Here is a 19,193-nt window from a genome sequence, read left to right as displayed (position 1 = left end):
CAATGAAACTCCACTAATACTCAAAACTTCTAGGCAACTGCTTTCACACAAAACGCCCAATGCATGTTTCTATAAGCAGTAATAAACATCATAAGATTAAGATAATTCACAGTAAATAGCAACATCCATCTGCAAATTAACCTAAGTGACATACTTTCAATTACACTACAGATGAATGATTATTTCAGAAAGCCCAACATGTTTTTACATTTCTACCCAGCCCTAAGATGGCACCATTCAGACTTAATTAAAAGAAATAGTTCTATCTTCCTATTCTCATTGTTCACTGTTGATTTTAACAATAGGATACAAAAATGAAACAAAACAAATAGGTGGTGAACACACCTTTCTTGCCCATCAGATATTTCAAGATATTAGTACGAAAATTAATAAGAATTAAAATGTGTTGACATTTTTAAAGCTACATACACTATTAGAGATCATTTGTGTTTCTGTTTCTTAATTATATACTGTAATTTCTCAGACTGACATCCTGCTGCATAAAATTATGCCCAGAAAATAACTTTCACAACAATGCTAAATTGAGACACTGAAATTGCAAATAATCTTAATTCCTTTGCATTTAGTTTTCCTCTTTAAAACAAAACAAACAAAAATTACTGAAGAACCAACTTAACATTAAAACAGGTGCAACTTCATGTAATGCTAAAACAGTTCACTTGGTGATAATGCTGCAACAAACTTCTTCTAAGAAACACCTTCCAATTAATAAATAACTCATTTTAAAAATCAAAGTCAAAGCTTTGTGTTCTCTCTCAAAATGAGGAAAAACAACTCTGTTTTTTATTCTTACCTGTGTATAGTCAAAGTCAGAAAGTGGAGCTATACTCTTGATGTAGTCCATTCGAAACTGATTTTCTGGATTGGCTAGTGGAACTGGTGGTATTAAAGTGCTCATTGCTGAAACTATAGTCTAGAATTGGATAAAACAAAAACAGACACATTAATCTGGCTAAATCTAAAACAGAGGATCAATAGATCATAATCCAATCTGATCAGCAAAATGGGATTTCTCTACACAATCCTAGAGAGCATATTACTTTTGGCTTCCAGTATGTAGAAGCATTTAAGAATAGTATAAAATGTGTTCTTACCACAATTGCATCTTTAACATTTTTCCGAATATCCAGTATTTTCTGTTTCTTTTCTCTGCATTAAAACAGAATTCATGATTTAACTTCTCTTAAAACAGCTGATTTGAAATACATTCAGAATTTTTTACAGATTACTTAATTGCTGTTTAACCTTTATGACTAGCTGACTGAAAAGAACTGTAAGATTATTTTTCACCCATCACTTTTTTCACATTCTAGAAAAACAGTGAAAATACATCTCTGCCTGTTTTGTGATATTAGATAATCATAATCTGCAAAGCTTTCCTGGTGGGATTGGAAGTCATTCCTTCATTTCTATAGCATGCTAAATCTATGCCCCTACAATTCATAACAGATACTGTATAGTTTAAAAATCTTGCAGGTCTAAAATTAGCATACACTTAATATTAAATACTGGCAAACAGTTCTTCGGAGAGAAATCATGTCACCCACCAATATAGGGTGTATTACATTCATGCAAACTGGTTTCAGTTTTATGCTACCACCAGAAAAACTGCAGCAGCCCCATCATCCTGTGTACAAATTGATAGATCTCTCTCTATTACACACAGATACAATTATTAGTTATTTGCTGCTATGCAAAAAGTAGTCGCCATGTTGTTGCTACAGAGGGGCCTGTCAAGCGCTGCAGTAGCAACAGTGTAAAATACAGTAGAGGGTCAGAAGCAGAAAATACTAATATCTATTAGCAGTAATATTTTCTTTCTTTTTTTTCTTTCCTTTCCATTTTATTTATTTATTTATTTTTGCAAAGCCAATGTAAAACCTCCAATACACATACATACAAGGTGAAGGAAAGAGAGAAAATACCCCATGTGTTGTGTGTGAATATGTTTCAAGTGTATATTTACAAACAGAATACTAAAATTATCAAGAATTCTTACTCTGAATTAAATCCATTGACATGTAGGATCCTCATTTGTTTCACAATAGTGCTCTTTCCTGACTCACCAGCTCCTGGAAGAAAAAGACAGAATACTGCCATGTATATACGGGTTTTTTTGGTGACATGATAGCAGCATCTCCCATCTCCAACAGCATTTATATGTATGTATCCATGTGGCTCCCACACACAGCTCAATCTGTGGACTTTTCACATACTGCTGAAATAAAATTGCCTGCATTCTTTGTATCTAACACACACACACTCTCTCACACACATATTAATCACATAGCTTCTCCGTTATACCCCTACCAGGGGGAGTGCAGGCAACTGCACTCTCATCTCTCCCCCCCCCCTCCGTCTTCCTTACCCAGCAGAAGCAAACGATGTGTGGCTTTATAAGCCAGTCTCTCCTTCTGCAACTGCTTCTCTATTTTTTTGTTGGCTTCTCGCTGCGCTTTCTCATCGATACGCTGATCCTCTGTTTTGCTGTTGCCCAAACACCCCATTTCTGCCGCTTACAGTAGATGTCAAATTGTGCTCTTTCTACAGAGATTTATTTACAGGAAATATGTAAGAGATGATAGGTATTTATATCCCTGCGACGGTTTCTCTTTTCTTTCTTCCCCCGATTGCTCAGATAAAATGGTCTCTGGTTTCTCTCTGATCAGACAGAGTTTGTTTTTTTCTCTCCCACAGAGATACAAAGAGCAGCTGGGAGAAATAAAACGTTTTTAAGTTGAAAAAAATCTGTACAAAAATGTCTAACACACAACGAAAGCGAGAAGGGCTCCTCCTGGAAACCAGCCTAACGCTGCGCTCCTCTCTCCCTCCCCTCAACACACACAATCCCTATATTTCTCTGTAAAGGTCTATTTTTGTCTTTCTAACTCAGCACTGCCTCTTTCTGTGAGACCAGGAAACAGTCAAATTACAAACCCTACACAAGTGAAGAGAGAAGGAAAGACATAAAAGCTGTACCTGGATTGTGCTGGATTCGTCCTGAAACCTGCCAATTTTTGACTTGGAAAAGTCCCAAATTGTGCCACAGAAAGAGAGTTCTAGTCTTAAGCTGCTACTTAAATAAAAAATAAAATAAGTAATAAATTTAGATCCTGATGAATCCCAGGGAGTATGATTGTTGCAAAAATCCTAAACCAGCATCTGCAGCCTGACAAATTTTGATCTCTCCATAGTGAATAAGTCAAGCCATGCTTATGGTACCAAATAAATTCTGGATTTTTGCACATCTCATCTGCAAAAATCAAGATCTGATGGCACCTACCCAATCAAATTCATTTTTGACTTTCAACCCCTGTCCCATACCAAAATTCCTTGGCATTCATGGAGAACAAACATAACTTATTGTATCAAAAATTCTGGACTCTCCTATTCCTGTACACGAGTGCCACAAAAATCTAGCTATTAGCAAAAATCTGGATATTGGCAATTTTTTACCCTAACCTCCAAACACTAAAAGAGAAAACAAGTGTAACTATCCCTACTACTACACTGGAAAGATCCAGTGATCCCAATGGCACTGGAAAACACATCTGGTTCCTGCTAGTCTACCAATGTTTAACTCTCTTCTTCCCAAATCTACTGTCTAAACCAAGAAAAAAAATGTAACAGTTTCTTTAATGTCCCCAAACATGGAGATTGTTAGGAACTGACCTACTAAATAGTACAGGTTGAATCTCTCTAGTCTGACACCCTCGGGACCTGACTTGTGCTAAACCAGAGAATTTGTTGGACCAAGGGAGGTCAAATGTCTAGTGTTACCAACACTTCCACTGTTTACTGGGCTCTTAGAAGACATTTGGGGTAAATTAGTGCTAAATAACAGCACAGTACACTGAAGGCCAGGACTGGCTCAGTACCGGCTCCTGCTTCCCCCTGCCTTGCTGCCTCTGATATAGAGACATCAAGGGAGATGGGAGAAATGTGAGTAGTAGTTGACTATTTGACTACTCTTTTACATCCCTAAGTGGGAGAGCACTTGCAATGCTGCTTAATAAAGTATAACTTTACAGATAACCATATATAAGCCTATGCGTTACATCAGCTCTCTTCATAACAAAGTGCTAGCGTTGTTACATAATTTTACTGTATTGGCACAAGGAAATAAGTATATAAAGCATAGAAAACATACTTATGCTTAGCAGCATCACCAACATGTCCACTGCTTATTGGTCTCAGAAGACATTTAGGGGTAATTTAGAACTAAATATCAGCACAGAATACTGAGAGCTAGGACTGGCTGGTGCAAGCAAACTTTAAGGAACTGCAAGGAAGTTGGCCATGCCCATGATAAGTGGATATCCAGCTAACTGAAATCATGTCAGACCACGGATGCTGCTGAACCGGAGCTGATCAACCTGTACAAGGTCACAATATCCAGCATGTGGAGCCTACTGAAACTGTTTTAGGTTGGCCCTCTATTACTTCATCAAAACAGACAACCTATGTGACGCTTTCTAGTTGGTCAGCAAAACCCTGCTCTCACACCTCACTGCAAGAACAATAACTGCACACATGACACCTGAGTCTTGCAGGATTCAACAAATTTTTGGCCATAAACCTTTAAATTGTAGTCTATATATAGTAACCAAGCACAGCTCTTAGTCTACTAAAAAAATCTAGTTCCTGAACCATTTCAGCAGATAAGCACTTAGAAGGCAGAACACGGACTGAGATCCAAAAAGATATCCCCCCATTTTTTTACCTCTATCCACAAAATAATAATTTGTAGATACACAAGCAAGAATCACCATCCATTTACCTTAACTGGATTTTTCCAAGTGCTTGTCAGGAAGGATTGATCAGGGACCAGATTTTGGTACAACAAACTAGGAGCAACTATTCTCAGGATAAAATCCTGGCCTTACTGAAGTCAATGGGATTTTGCAACAGCACCGGGATTTAACCTTTGACCTTTATTTTAAAAAAATGTAGATGTTAGTAGCCAAAAAAAGAGGACCAATGTGGGCTTTTGAATTACTCTTGCAGTGGGATGTCAGAGCCTGGAAATTTTGTATCAAGTGGAAACACAACATGAGTAGTCTATTTTGACAGTACAATTTGGAAAGTAGGGGCCAAAAATGTTAGGATCCAGCAATTTCTGGTACCAGGTATGTGTCTTTGCAGTGCAGCTGATCAGGAGTATATAAAATTTGGAGTTTTGCAATGGAAATTGAGAAACTGCTCTTTTCTATTTAGTCTGAGTTTGGGATTTACAGATTAAAAAAAAGTCTAGCTGGATAAAGGTACTAGATAAATATTTTTTGCGGTGCTGCTGCATTACAGTTTGCTCCAGTCTGGAAGTTGTTGTTACTCTTTCACTTCCCTCCCTCTCCCCCCAACAACTGAATTTGGGAGATTAGGGCTAAAAACTGGCAAGACCTAGAAAGAACCAGATCGGTATTTTTCAAGTACTATGAGGCAAGAAAGTATACAGATCCAGATTTTTCAAATGAAATAGGAGTGATATTTGTTTTCTTATTAGATGACAGAGTTTAAATTTAGGGTCCAAAACTGTCAAGATCCAGATGGATTACAGGATTTCTTAGGCTTTCTTGTATGGGAATGCATTACAAACCAGAATATTTTGGTGCAGTATCAATCACACCTGTTCTCTATAATGCCATGGAACTTTAGCGTGTATGAATTTGGAAGGATCCATGTGCCAGAACTGGGTTTTTGGGACATTTATGTTTTGTGTCAGGATCCACACTTTTTCTTTTTTGGGGTGCAATAGGAGTAGGTAGAATTGCTCTCTATTCAAGCATCAACATATGTGACTTGAGGGCCAAAAACTATATGGATACAGTAGCCAAATCTGAAATTTTACAATACCCTAGGTCTAGTATGTATTGGTGTCAAACTATTTGGTGGAATTGGATCAGGAAGACACGCTTCCTGTTTTGATGGTACAGAAGACTCAGTGCCAAAAATTGTCAGGATCCAGATATATCCATTTTTTATCCATTTCCGAAGAGCAGATAGGTTCCTATTTCTTCTGGCCTCTGACCCTCCCTGCTCACTTCCTCCTGAGATGGGATCACCTAATTTGGAAATATAACACAACTGAAACCTGTGCACAGAAATAATAGAATTATATTTAACTGCAATTATAATCCAGTCTCTTTCTGTGCACAAGCCAGTACTGCAAAATACAGAACCTTACAACTAGATGTAAATATACATTGTCTCCTATTGTTTCGGAAACAGATCACAACATTGACACACACAGGAACACAAATAAACCTATTCTTCGAAAGTAATTTAATTATAAACTAATCTTTCTCTGGATTGCCCAATTTCAGCAATGCCTCCATACTACCAGACCAAAAAAAAAAAAAAAAAAAAAAAAAAAAAAAAAAGACTCTCACGAAGGGTAAAGCCAAACCCCATACAAGAGAAGAGAGATACCTGCTACACCTCTTGCTCATGTCCTTCTCTAGATCCTTGTCCTCCTGAGATGGGATCACAACGTTTTGTTGTTAAGTCACTCACACATTCGGCCTATGCACTGAAATATGTTTGCATGAGTGCAATTATAATTCAGCTTTTCTCTCTGTGCTGTGCACAAACTCGGTAGGATCTCACTGTGAAACCAGGAAACAGTGCACATCCTTCAAATGAATATGCAGCAACTAATTTATTTCCTGCTCTCCCCCTTCTCTCACTCTCTCTCGTGTTTCTCCTGAGAAGGAAGCATGTTAAGTTTGAGGTACACACGCACATGGAAGTTGCGTATGTGAATACGTGAGTGAGAGCGCGTTACTGCTTCTCTGCAAGAGAATAACCAGACCCTCAAAGCCCACTTTTCCACTTCAATTCCGCTTGCCTTTTGAAAGGGAAAAAGGGTCTATAAGCAGGAATGTAATGGTGAGGATCAATAGAAAAACCATGCGCAGATGCCCCGCCCCGCCCTTATCCCCCCGACCGGGCGGGGGAATGTAGCTCCAGCAGCTTCAGGTCTAAGGTGCAGATTTCCTAGCAGGCTTCCTTCATAAAATCACCGCGGTGGATTTCACTCTGACTTGTTAAAAAAGCACGATTTTTTAAATGTGCACAAATAAAATCGTAAGGCGAAGAGGAACAAACAGAGAACGGGCTCTTCCTGTCTGCAAAAACGTCTTCACTTTCACAAAACTCTCTCTCCGCTCTGCCACTATCCTCCAGCACAGGCATTGCACCATCTAAGGGAGGAATCACACCGCTCCGCCTGCTTAACTCCCACATGCACCTACCAACTTTAAGCGCACATACACTCAGATAAATTGAGCTCTCGGTACCTACTGCTCTTAAGAATAGGTGATTTTCTTCCCTCAGAATTATTAGATAAATCTGCTCCCATTAACCCAATGTAGGGGTATTAGCCACATCTTAATGCAAAACCAAAAAACTGTCTCAATGCTACAGTCATAGGTTTAAAAAAACCATACAGCTCAGGAACTAAAAAGGTAAGGTTTCCATAAGAATATTTATCTGACCACTTGTAACATACTATTTCTGATGACAAGATTATTAAATACGGAGCTAAATTAAGCATGTCCAATATGGAAAAGCCAATTCTGAAAAAATGGCTTTGTATCTTTGTGTATTTAATTCTATAAGTTTAACAATGCATTAATAAATAGGACGATTACTCTTTGTTTTCCCTTCTAAAAGAAAAAAAAATAAAGACAAGTAAGAAAAACTGTCTGAAGATTAAACAGAAAACAGGACTAGGTAGCACTTTAAAGACTAGCTACACCAGACTAACACAGCTACATTTCTATCACTATTCTGTCTGAAGATTAAATTTGCATTTATGTGGCCAATCTGAAGTTCAAATCAGTTTAAAGTCACTGACTAAGTAGCAGCTTCACTGAGGTGCACAGTTTGGAGAAGGCATGGGGCATAACCTTCATGGACAATAAGGAGTTCAGTGGCACTTTAAAGACTTACCCTAATAAATTTGTTTTAGAGCATAAGCTTTGGTGAGCTACCTCTCTGGTCCAGCACCCTTGGGACCTGACTGGTCCTGAACCAGGGAATTTGCTGGACCAGGGAAGGTCAATGCAGTGTGTGGGGGGGGGGGGGGGAGCATCTGTTATTACACAGCCCCTCCCCCCCCAGGGGCTCTGCTTTTCCCCAGGCAGCTCCAATGCCGCCCACGGGTCTGCTCTCCCTACAGTGCCAGGGGAGGGAGCTCTACTTTTCTCCCTGGGGCTTAGTTGCTGCTTGGGGCTCCACTCTCCCTGCAGTGGCCAGGGACCCCATTGCTGTCTGGAGCTCCATTCTCCTCTGGTGGCTTCACTGCTGCGTAGGGCTTTGTACCCCTACTGGTGGCTGGGGCTTCCACTTTCTCTCCAGTAACTCTGCTGCCTGGGGCTCCATTACTGACCTCTGTGGAAGGAAGTATGGGAGGGCAGGCGACTCTCCATGGGCGCGGCCTCCCATTTCCAGTCCTTGCTGTCTCTGTTAGGGGGGGGGGGGGCGGGGGGAGGGGAGGGAGTGTGTGTAGCCATTAAGATTAACCAGTAAACCCAGGCTTATCGGTTAATCATGTTAACGACTACATGCTAACATCCCTACTGTTGATCTAAGCTTTCTAAGTATAGCCTAGGCCCAAATAACCGATTAAGCAAGAAGAGGTGAGTTGTATTGGTTTTGCAGTGTTGCTATCTCTTGTGCTTTTTTCACAAATGTCATATTTTTTGTTAAAACCTCCTTTCAGAATTGCAGCTTTCATTTAAAATAAAATGAATAATAAAACTAAGTTTCTCGTCCTCATGGTTGTGAAGAAAAATGAATGGAAACACCTGGCATATTAAAAACCAGACAGCAAATACTGAGGATCCAGTATTTTTTATTTAAGATTTCATTATTTTGGGGGTCCTGACTCAATTTTTGAATGCTTAGGAGTTGGCAATATTTAAAAAAAATATTTCTCAGTCTTTGTACAGATACTCCTTCCCACAATACAGTTAGTTTCCTGACTATGTGGGTCTTTCACGCAGTAACAGAGAGGAAAGAAAATATACTTTTTAAAAATAGGAAAGTACAATTGCAAATTTATAACTGGCAAGGGGACACGGGCACTTACGTAGCACATGATTTTTTTTTAAACTAACTGCATTTCAAATTGATGGTGTTCTTTTAACTGAAGACCCATTTCAATTAAAAAAAACATTCAGTCAATACAAAATTATTAGAACAGCAGGAAAGAACATTTTACAGGAATTAAGTTACACATTTAAAAGATGCAAACAAATCAGTGTTTTATCCAGTGTTTTAATCAGTGTCTTGGGGGTTCTCCTAATATTTAAGTTTTAATCTATGCAAAAAAGAGAGTCCAGAGCTTTGTTAGAAAGATTCATAACTATGAAGCTTTTTTCATTGTCTGTATTGAATGACTAACAAACAGCACTCATAATTCTCGCACTCTCAAAATTTTGGCCCAGCAAACCCTGCATTATTTTTAAAACTGGGCTTGACCATCTGAAAAGATATTTTTCATTATTCCAAAGTCCAGATTACACTCTAGGAATGTCCAACAGCATTACATCAAAATCCGTCTTGGGCAAGTAAGAGAGTCAGAAAGCAAAGTATAAACGAGAAAAGAAAGATCACGGAAATGGGGATTTAGTTTTTTTAAAAGCCAACTTTAAGAACATAACCCATAAACACGTAAATAATTTACTAACCAATGTTTCATATGTACTTTGGGGAAATTTTACTTTTTAAAAACATTAAATGGATTTTTGAAAACTTATTCACAATAAGGGAATGGTACTCTAGATAGAACAAGTGTGGCCAACCTGAGCCTGAGAAGAAGCCACAGTTTACCACAGTGTACATTGCCAAAGAGCTACAGTAATTTGTCAGCAGTCCCCATTAGGTGCCTCCTCTCCCATCTTCAGCATCTTTTGCCCACCAGCAGCCCCACCGATCAGTGCCTCCTCTTCCTTCCCCACGCCTCCTGCCCACTTCAGTCAGCTTTTTCATGGCACTTAGAAAGTTCTGTGGGGAAGGGAAGGAGCAAGGGCACAATATGCTTGGAGGAGGAAGTGGAGCCAGGAGTTGAGCACTGGAAATTTGGCTCCTGTAGCTGCAGCCCCAGAGTTGGTGCCTGAGCAAGGAGATGCATATTAACATCAGAAGAGCCACAGGTGGCTCCAGAGCCAGAAGTTAGCCACCCCTGCCCTAGAATTTAGTAAAATTCCCTTTACATTTGTACAGACAGATGTGACACATGGATAGAAAGGGTTAAGTAGCTTGCAGAAATAAATGACCCAAATTCAACCTTAAAGAACATTTTGGTAGGTAATGTTTGTATTTGTGTGTCTGCATGTATATTATGAGAGGTTAACAATACAATTAAATGGTTTCTGTCTATACTGTATTCATCTTTCTTTGAAATGCAGAGCAAACCATCTGTGAATGCCAGGCAATTGTCTAATATTACTCTGTATAGCTAATTACCGGTAATGCTTCAGATATAAGTTATTAAATCTCCACGATTGCCTGTTGTTCACCTAAAGACTCCAGGGCCATATGCAGGAATTTGTGTGCCTGGAGAGGGTTTGTGTTCTTTTTTGTGTAAATTTTGGCTGTAATTCTTTTACATATAAAGGAGTTCCAAATAGTCATGCAATGAGTGTGCATAAGAGAAGTTAATGAAACATTTGAATAGAAATTGTGATTGGTAAAATGATTTTGTTATAACATATGAACAATGCATACAGTAATAAATGTTTTATACAAATTACTTTCTGGGATCTTGCTGTAATATCGTAAGTGAAAAATAATATTCCAAAATATTCCAGTCTTCGTCTTTATAGAGTTTTTCAGGTAAGACTATATAGAGGCTAGTAGTTGTGAAATAGATTTTAGGGAACAGCAAACTTTTCTTCATTACAGTAAGTTCACAGCAGTGTCTAAGACATGTTAATAATTAGTTTCCATCTTTAAAGAGAGTTTGAAGCTCCAGTTTTCTAGGGAATTTCCAGGCAAAGATATCCACCACTTCATCCAAGTCCACTTTGGCTGCATTGTGGATGTGCATTTAAAGCAGGGGTGGGAAACCTCAGGCCCAGGGGCCAGATGTGGCCCCTGGCTTGCCTGGATCTGGATCCCTGAGGCTCAGGGACTCCCAGCATTGGGAAGCCCGCACTGGGCTCCAGCCCTCTTGCTGCCCCAACATGGGGCTGGAGCACACAGAATCTACTAGTCTGCAGCCCTCCAGACTCTGGTGTGTGAGGGGAATATGGGGAGTGTCTTTCTCCTTTTCAGTTGGGGGCCACATCAGAGAGGGTGCCCCAGGTTATAACTCCTTCCCAGAAACTGTACCCCCTCCTACATCTCTGCCCCAAGTCAGAATCCTCTCCTGCACCCATACCCCCTTCCTGATCCTATACCCAATCCCCTGACTCAAGTCACAACCTCCTCCTTCATCCAAACTCCCTCTCAGACCTCACACCGTATGCTGCACCCTAGTCCCTTATCCCATGTGCCCTCTGCATCCAACTTCCATCCTAGACCCTGCACCTCCTTTACAGAAAATTGTGGCCCTTGACCACTTTCCAAAATCTTGGAATGCCCCCCCCCCCAACAATTATTGTCCACCCCTGCAATCTAGGAGTTATTATGAAAGCTCTTTTGTGCTAGTTTGGTAAATATAAGTATTAGAATAACCACCAGCTTTGGGGAGAGGCTGCCCCATTCATTGCAGTTTGGCCCTAATTGAGTAACTTCAGCTTCCTTCCTTTGGGACCCTGGTCACAACAGCAATCATAATTTTCAATTGAATCTAGAAAAGCAGAATCAAAATGGCATGAAGTTTTCACGCTTACTTTGATAATTTCACCCTTAGGCATAGTTTGACTTCTATATCTGAACTGGCAGTTCCAGCCAGGCCACTGAGGCCAGGCATAGGTATGCCTGTCGGAGGCTTACAGTTTGGGGAGCAACTTCTGTCCCTCCCAAAGCCACTTCATACTATACCCATAACTTCACCCCTCTTTAAAATGGGGCAATCTAATGGTTAGGCCTTTGAGAGTCCCTTAAGTCTACCTATTAGCAGCTGTTTCTGCTTGGGATCTGTTTTAGCACTATGTTATCAACATCATTAAATACACTGACAAGACTGCTCTTCCATTAAGGCCCCATCATAAGCTTTTTTTTCTTTATTACAGAGAATTTTAGAAGCTACATTTCTAATGCTCTTGTAACAGTATGAATATCATTGCAATTAAATACAGTAGAATGTCAGCCCTGCTATCAGCCCATTTGTTACCACTAATAAAGATCAAATCTTAACTTGCTAGTGAAGAATCATTAGATGAGTAACAATTATTGCATGCTTTTATACAGTTCTCTATATGTGCACTTTAATTGAGAACACTTGGTTTAAATGGAGAGGTGCCTAATGACTTGTGCATTTTATTGCACAACCACTCATTTTGGTGAGAGCCCTTTGTCATTTTTCAGGTTGCTTTGGTCTTGAGTAATTTTATATCACCTACAATTTTGTCACCTCGCTTTTTCTCGCTCATTTGTAAATATGCTGAACACCATTGGTCTCGGTTCATATTTTGAGGGGGGGGGGAAGAGGGAGAGTCTCACTACTCTCCATTATGAAAACTTATTTATGCCTGCCCGTTGTTTGCTGTCTTTTACTAATCTATGAGTGCACTTACCCTCATATCCCATGATTGACTACTTGGCTTAAGCTTTTGGTGAGGTATCTTATCAAAAGCTTATAACTTTTGGCTAAATACTCTGTTACTAAACTTTAGACGGCTCAGAATGTTGTCTGTACATCTCTAGGGAAAGGCTCTATGAACTTGTTAGACCTGCGAAGCATTTATCAGAAACACAAAACTGCAAAGATGCATATCATTAGAATACAAATAATGATGTTCTGTCTGTTCTGCCATTAAGCAAGATTTGTATTTCTCTCCTCTCTTTTTATTCCGCCTCCTACATCTTTTTAGTTATTTTGATATTCTGTGCTATAGGACATTTTGATGTTTAAGAAATGTTCTTTACTTTCTTTTGTAAATTACATAGGAATAATCCAAACTATGTTAAAAGATGGTTACTGAACCTGGAAAGTCAAGCATTTAAAAATAGCAAATGCAAGAATGTAAGATTGTCTGTTCAAAATTAATTCAGCCCCCTTGCATGTATATATTATCATATGCTCTTCAACTGCAGGATTACATACTATTTTTTCCACAGGACTCCTACCTTATTATTTAGGGCACAGAATGAACAGTGCTCAGGGAACAAGGCAGCTATTTGATGTTTTTATCCTCATCATTCAGTGTATTTGCTTTATTTAATACTAGAAGATTTACCCAGCATTGCTTGGGTCCTTAACTCAATTAAAGTTTGTTTTTCTTCATTTAAATCATTGCTCTCGGGATAATGGTTTCAGTATGTAAGCTGCTTTGGGGGAAATGGACTACCCCAGCCCTCTCTCACTGCAGCAACTTGGGGACAGGTGAGAAGCCCCTCTCCATGGCCACAGTAGCTTCAGCAGGCACAGCCAGGGGAAGGGGCACACGTCCCCTACTTGGGGCAGGTCCAAGTTCATCTGCTCCCTGCACTTCACAGCCACAGTGAGGAATGTAGCAAACTGCACTTTTCCTTGGCTCCCTGATGAAGGGAAACAGCCAGCAACGTCCCCGTACAAATGAGGGAGGAGCTTCACCCCTCCCCACTTCTCCTAATGGGCACCTGAGCAGCAGGAGGCTTGGGGCAGTCCCAGACAGGCAGGGGGGTGCCCCCAGATAAGCCCCTTTCACCTCACCAGGTGATTCCGTATCTTTTTCTGTATGGTTTTATGAAAAGCAATGCCATTTTGGGCATATCCAGTTTTCCTGCATTAACCAAACCCTTATCTCGGCTTAGTTTATGATGAGAAAAAGCTGTATACCATATTTGGTGGTCCTAGTCCTTAATGTTTAGGAGGAGTTCTTCAGCAAACAGACACACAAACTTTCAAATATACAGTAGACTAGCAATTTACCCGGCGTCGCTCGGGTTCTTAACTTAATTAAGATTTTTTAAATTAAAGGAAAATGTACATGCTTTATTTAAATAGTTGTAATATCATGAAGTTTTTATTTCAGATTTATTTTAAAAAAGGATTGTTAAAAGTTTGTCCAGTAATTTTCCAGTAAATATTTTAAAATGGGAATTCCATCAAGTATAATTTTTTTTCTTCACCCCTATCGACTCATATCATTTACTATGTTTTAACAAAAAAGGGCTAGTCGGTTTGGTTCCAAGAACATTTTCTACTAGTTTTCAAAACTTAAGCATTGATTTAGCTGTGTCAAAACAAAGAGCCACTCCAAATTTCTCCGTTTTATCTCTTTTCTGTAAGGTTTATTGAAAAGCAATCCTATTCAAGATTCATCCTATTTTTCTGGTTCATCTTGCTTCGATCTCTTTAAACATTTACTCAGTTACATCAATTTTGAGAAGTGTACTTGCTTTGGTGATTTTTTTATATCTTCTGTATGGTTTTATGAGAAGCAAACCCATTCCATACACATCCCATTTTCCTAGCACAACCAAACCCGTACATTACTTTAAGTTATGAGAAGAGGAAGCTGTATACCCAGTTTGTTGGTCCAAGCTCTTACCACTGAGGACAGAGTTTGGCAAATACCGGCCGTTGGGCCAGATCCAGTTCCCTGAGATTAGCCCCTGGTGGGCCACCACCGCTATATTTACCTGCGCTTTTGCAGGTACAGGCAATTGCAGCTCCCGTTGGCCACAGATCGCCCTTCCCAGCCAATGGGAGCTATGGGAAGTGGTGTCCCAGTTTGCCTTCCTGCAGTTCCTATTGGCTGGGAACAGCGATCCATGGCCAATGGGAGCTGCAATTGCCTGTACCTGTGGAGGTATAGATAAATATAGAGGCAGTGGCCTGATGGGGGTTCTTAACCCTGGTGAACTGTCACTATTTTATTGCCCACCCCTTGATCAAACAGACAAACTCTCGTAGCTATACCATTCAAAGCCTACAAGCAATACAAAATTGTTAATTTCCTTTTATTTTATTTTTTTAAAGACTCATCACCATAATATCTGTACCTCACAAACATTAATGTATTGCCACTAGAGCCATCCTATCCATTGCATGTTTCCGGGTGGCTGCCTTGCACCCTATGCTTTAAGGGCCCTTGTTGCGGCCACCTTAACTGTCCTACGTATGGGGCCTAGGGCAGCCCAGAGGATTACCGGGGGCTGGTGTTGGTTGGCAGCAGGGGTCACCCCAATCCATTTACCGCAATAGCAGGAGCTGGAACAACCCAGCAGCCTGCTCTGCTCCATCCGCACTCTCCCAGCCCATTGTGCTCTGCTTCACCATGGCAGCAGGAAGCAGAGTGCCCCTGTCCCAGGGCTCTCCGCTGCTTTCTATCGCAGTGAAGTGTAGTGCAGCCAATTGTGGAGAGGCCCCGGGGTGGGGTTTGGAGAAGGGGCAGGTCATGGCCTGCAATGGGCAGGAGGAGAAGGGTTGCCCTGGGCCCCTGCAGCCCCTTAGGGATGGCCCTGATGACCATTATGGATAGCCTCAATGAAATTTGAAAGAAGCCATGCCATGAAACAAATGGCACTACCAGAATTAGAACTCAGGACCTCCTGACTCCCAACTATTGTGCTCATTCTTCCAAACTACACTGCCTTTCTACAAGACGTGCTGAACTGTCACAGACTCATTGACTTCAGTTATGATATGCAAACTTGTCACACACTCACGCCACTGAGGCGAACTACCCAGAAAATAAGAAATATGCAGTTAATGGCCACCTACCAACATTTTGGTTTAAGCAACTTGCTCAGCATCTGAATAAGAATTCTAGGACAGAGATATAGATAGAACTAAGTTATCAGTAGCATTCACTCAGCTTAAGCACAAGACCATTCTCTCTCTCTCTCTCTGCAGACCCCTCCCTTGTTCGCTGTCTTCCAACTTCTGGAGGAAATAAGGCAGATATCCTACAAACTGCCTAATTCCATATGCTACTGAGATTCTTTCCAATCATGGTAAATTTTTAAAGAGTGAATTGGTGTAAACAGGAACATAAAGATGTGTCTTGCATGCTCCACAACCAAGTTTAGCTACAGTATTTTGTTTTGCAATTGATTTTGCTTGATCTCCTCCATTAAAATTATCCTATATTAAATAGTATTTATTTTGTATATTAAGTCTTTGAAAACAGGGGCCTTAAACGTTCCCACTATCTGTCCCTTCTCATGCAGTTTTGTCAATCAGAAAAAGTTTGACTTCATTGTTAATTCCTAGACACGCACACGCACAAGTCCCTTTATCTAAATGATAGCATTGTTATCTGTTCCATCTTCTGCCAGAAGGGCATAAATAACTAAAATGTCATATATAAATAAAACATAGCATAAAACTTACTGTAACTAACATGATCACTATGGGGAGTTTAGATGAAAGGGATCAACCACGTGAAGCATTTCTTCAAGAGTTTTGTTCTGTTGTGTTCTGTTGAGTTTTGTTCTGTTGCAAAGTCTCTAGGGATACGTCTACACACCAACATTATTTTGAAATAACTTAGTCTGTGTTTAAACAGCAGGCAGTTATTTCAAAATAAAGTTGAAATACTATCAAGCTGGAGGACTTCTTACTCCACCTCCTACAACCCTCATTGCATGAGGAGTAAGAGCATTCTTCCTCTGACTTCTCTATTTCAAAATAAGTGCTGTGTAGACACTCCCAATTTCAAAATAGCTACGCAATTGATGTAGCTCAATTTGCATAGCTTATTTCAAGGTAAGCCCTGCTGTGTAGATGCACCCAATATATCCTCAGATTTCATCAGAATGTGTTATAAATCCTTCACTACTTAGCTGCTCTTCTTTTCTCCTGATGCTAGTCTCAATGCCCTGTTCATCTTCTCCCACCATCTCTTTCCCTTGTTCCATTTTTCGAGACATCACTTTTTCCGTCTGTAACACTCTCTGTATGTCCTACAAGAAATGACTCTTAGGCTATTCCTAGACTATGGAGTTTTTCCGGGGTACCTCTGGTATCCTGGAAAAACTCTGCTGCATCCAGGGAACGCATGACCTCTTCCAACATTTTTTGCAGAAGAGCATATGTGCTCTTTCAGAAGCCCTGTAATTCCTCATTTTATGAGGAATAAAGGCTCTTCTGAAAGAGGAGGTTTTTCTGAAATTTGGCCCTGTGTAGACGGGCCAAAATTCAGAAAAGCCTCTTCCGAAAAAACAATCGGAAAAAGGTACGCAAATTGCAGAGCGCAATTTGTGTACCTTTTTCTGAAAAAAAAAGCGGCTGTCTAGACGTAGCCTTAGGGAAAAAAGGAAAATTACCACTCATGACAATGTCTGGATTTTTAAGTGCATCCTATCTATCTCCTATGTGTCTTTTAGATGCTAAGGTCTCATTGTTTTCTGTATATGATATAGTCCCAAACACATTAACAAATATTGGCAATGTGTATAGTCCTTTTCCCCCTAGAAGTACCACATTTTTCAGTATCCCATTTGAAAGAGACATGATAGAAATTTTTTTTCTATTCAAATCTGCTCCAATACACTTATATATAATTTGTAGGACATTCTATTTTGCACTGGCAGTAGACAATATTTTTTGCCCATGAATCTTCTGAATGTATACATTCTCTTCTCAATGTCTTCCATGGATGAGTTTTTAAGGCTTAGTTAACAAGTCTAATAGTCTATATGTTGACAAGCATGTAAATCCAACTGCAGATTTAAAGTGCAAAGACTGTAGGGTTTATTTTTTAAAACAGCCCTATTACATTTTAAAGAACAATATTTTTGAAGTGTGCAATACACTAATTAATAATAATCTGTTAGATAAATAACTTTAGTAGAATTAAAAAAGAGCTAAAAATCTGATTTCTGGTACTTTGAAATCCCAATAATGTTTTCCAGCATTATTGGGATTATTCAGCCTTAAAGTAAACACAGACTTAAACTATTCCATTAGTATAAAACAGAGTACCAAAATAAAGTAAATATCGTGCTCTATAATATTCTAAATAGTTGCTATGCACCATCACTGGGCATGTGCAAAATTGATAACCAGATTTGTTAGTGAAGTATAGTCTTTGCTTGGTAACTGATCACACAAATATTTCTGGATTAACATCATCCATAAATGGAGTAATTGTAATCTCATAAAACTATTTTAAAAATTGAATGAAAAATGTAGAATACACAGCAGTATACAACATTAGGTCCACTAAGGGCTAAATCCTGATTGCATTATGAAAAACTTTCATTAACGTCAATGACTCTACTCCTCTCATTAACTTGTGTGAAATAAATGGGATCTAAATGGCTTATAACCAATCCTCACAAAGTTTTGTAAGATGCAAATATAAGAATACATTCCAGTAGCAATACAGTAATGCAAACAAACATGATATGGTAACTAACCTAAATCCATTGATTCTTGGTTATTTGGAAAATAAATGATAGACAAAGGTGAAACTCCCATCCAGAAACATCATGCTACAAGATGAGACTTCACTCCCCCGGTCAACCTCTTTGCTGACTGGATGCTCTCTTAGACACCCCCTTCCCCAATCTGTATACAGAACATAACAGCACAGTGTTTGATCTTTTTATGACAAAAAAACCCAAAAAACCAAAAAAACCACCACTTTATAATTTTAGGCCTCCCTTAAAAAAACAAAACAAAACAAAAATCTTACTCTCCAAGAGTAAAGAGACAATGGGAATATGAAGTCTGAGCCAAAAATCAATTATCCCTTGCTCCAGAGGCACCAATCTTGTCCATTCCTGGAAGGTGCTTACCTCCGCTCTGTCCCAAACCCTGCCCCCACTATACCTCTTTCCTGCTCTGTCTCCATCCCACCTGTTCCCACCACCATTCTACCCCTTCCCTTGAGTATGCCCTATCCTTGCTACAGACTAGTTGATCCCCCCGCCCTCTTGCTGCCTCTGTCAGATAGAGGCAGCAAAGTGGGGGAAAGAGAGGGTACTTCAAAGTGGCAGCACCGCACGGATCCTGTACCCAGGCTCCGTGTGGCACTGCCACTTTGAAATGCTGTGGCCTCAGAGTTTCAAAGAGGCACTGTCGTACAGAGCTGACCCCAGGCTGCATGCGGCGCTGCCCCTTT

At 39.8% G+C, this 19,193-nt stretch overlaps 1 protein-coding gene across 2 annotated transcripts in view; it reads right to left on the bottom strand.

Annotated features, from left to right (window-relative positions):
* Nucleotides 1-19,193, bottom strand: part of GNAL (G protein subunit alpha L) — a 312,920-nt gene that overhangs the window by 192,485 nt on the left and 101,242 nt on the right. The window contains exons 1-4 of one of the 2 annotated variants that reach the window (XM_014570679.3): nt 2,390-4,687; nt 2,021-2,093; nt 1,116-1,170; nt 815-934 (exon numbers count right to left, since the gene is read on the bottom strand). In XM_014570679.3, coding sequence (XP_014426165.1) covers nt 815-934; nt 1,116-1,170; nt 2,021-2,093; nt 2,390-2,528 — 387 coding nt within the window. In that variant the 5' untranslated portion in view covers nt 2,529-4,687. Of the gene's footprint in view, nt 1-814; nt 935-1,115; nt 1,171-2,020; nt 2,094-2,389; nt 4,688-19,193 lie in introns of those variants that run through there. The other variant, XM_006117488.3, reaches the window with a different exon arrangement.

The sequence above is a fragment of the Pelodiscus sinensis genome, chromosome 2 (assembly GCF_049634645.1).
Source record: "Pelodiscus sinensis isolate JC-2024 chromosome 2, ASM4963464v1, whole genome shotgun sequence".
NCBI classification, from domain to species: domain Eukaryota; kingdom Metazoa; phylum Chordata; order Testudines; family Trionychidae; genus Pelodiscus; species Pelodiscus sinensis.
This window is presented reverse-complemented; position numbering and strand designations above follow the sequence as displayed.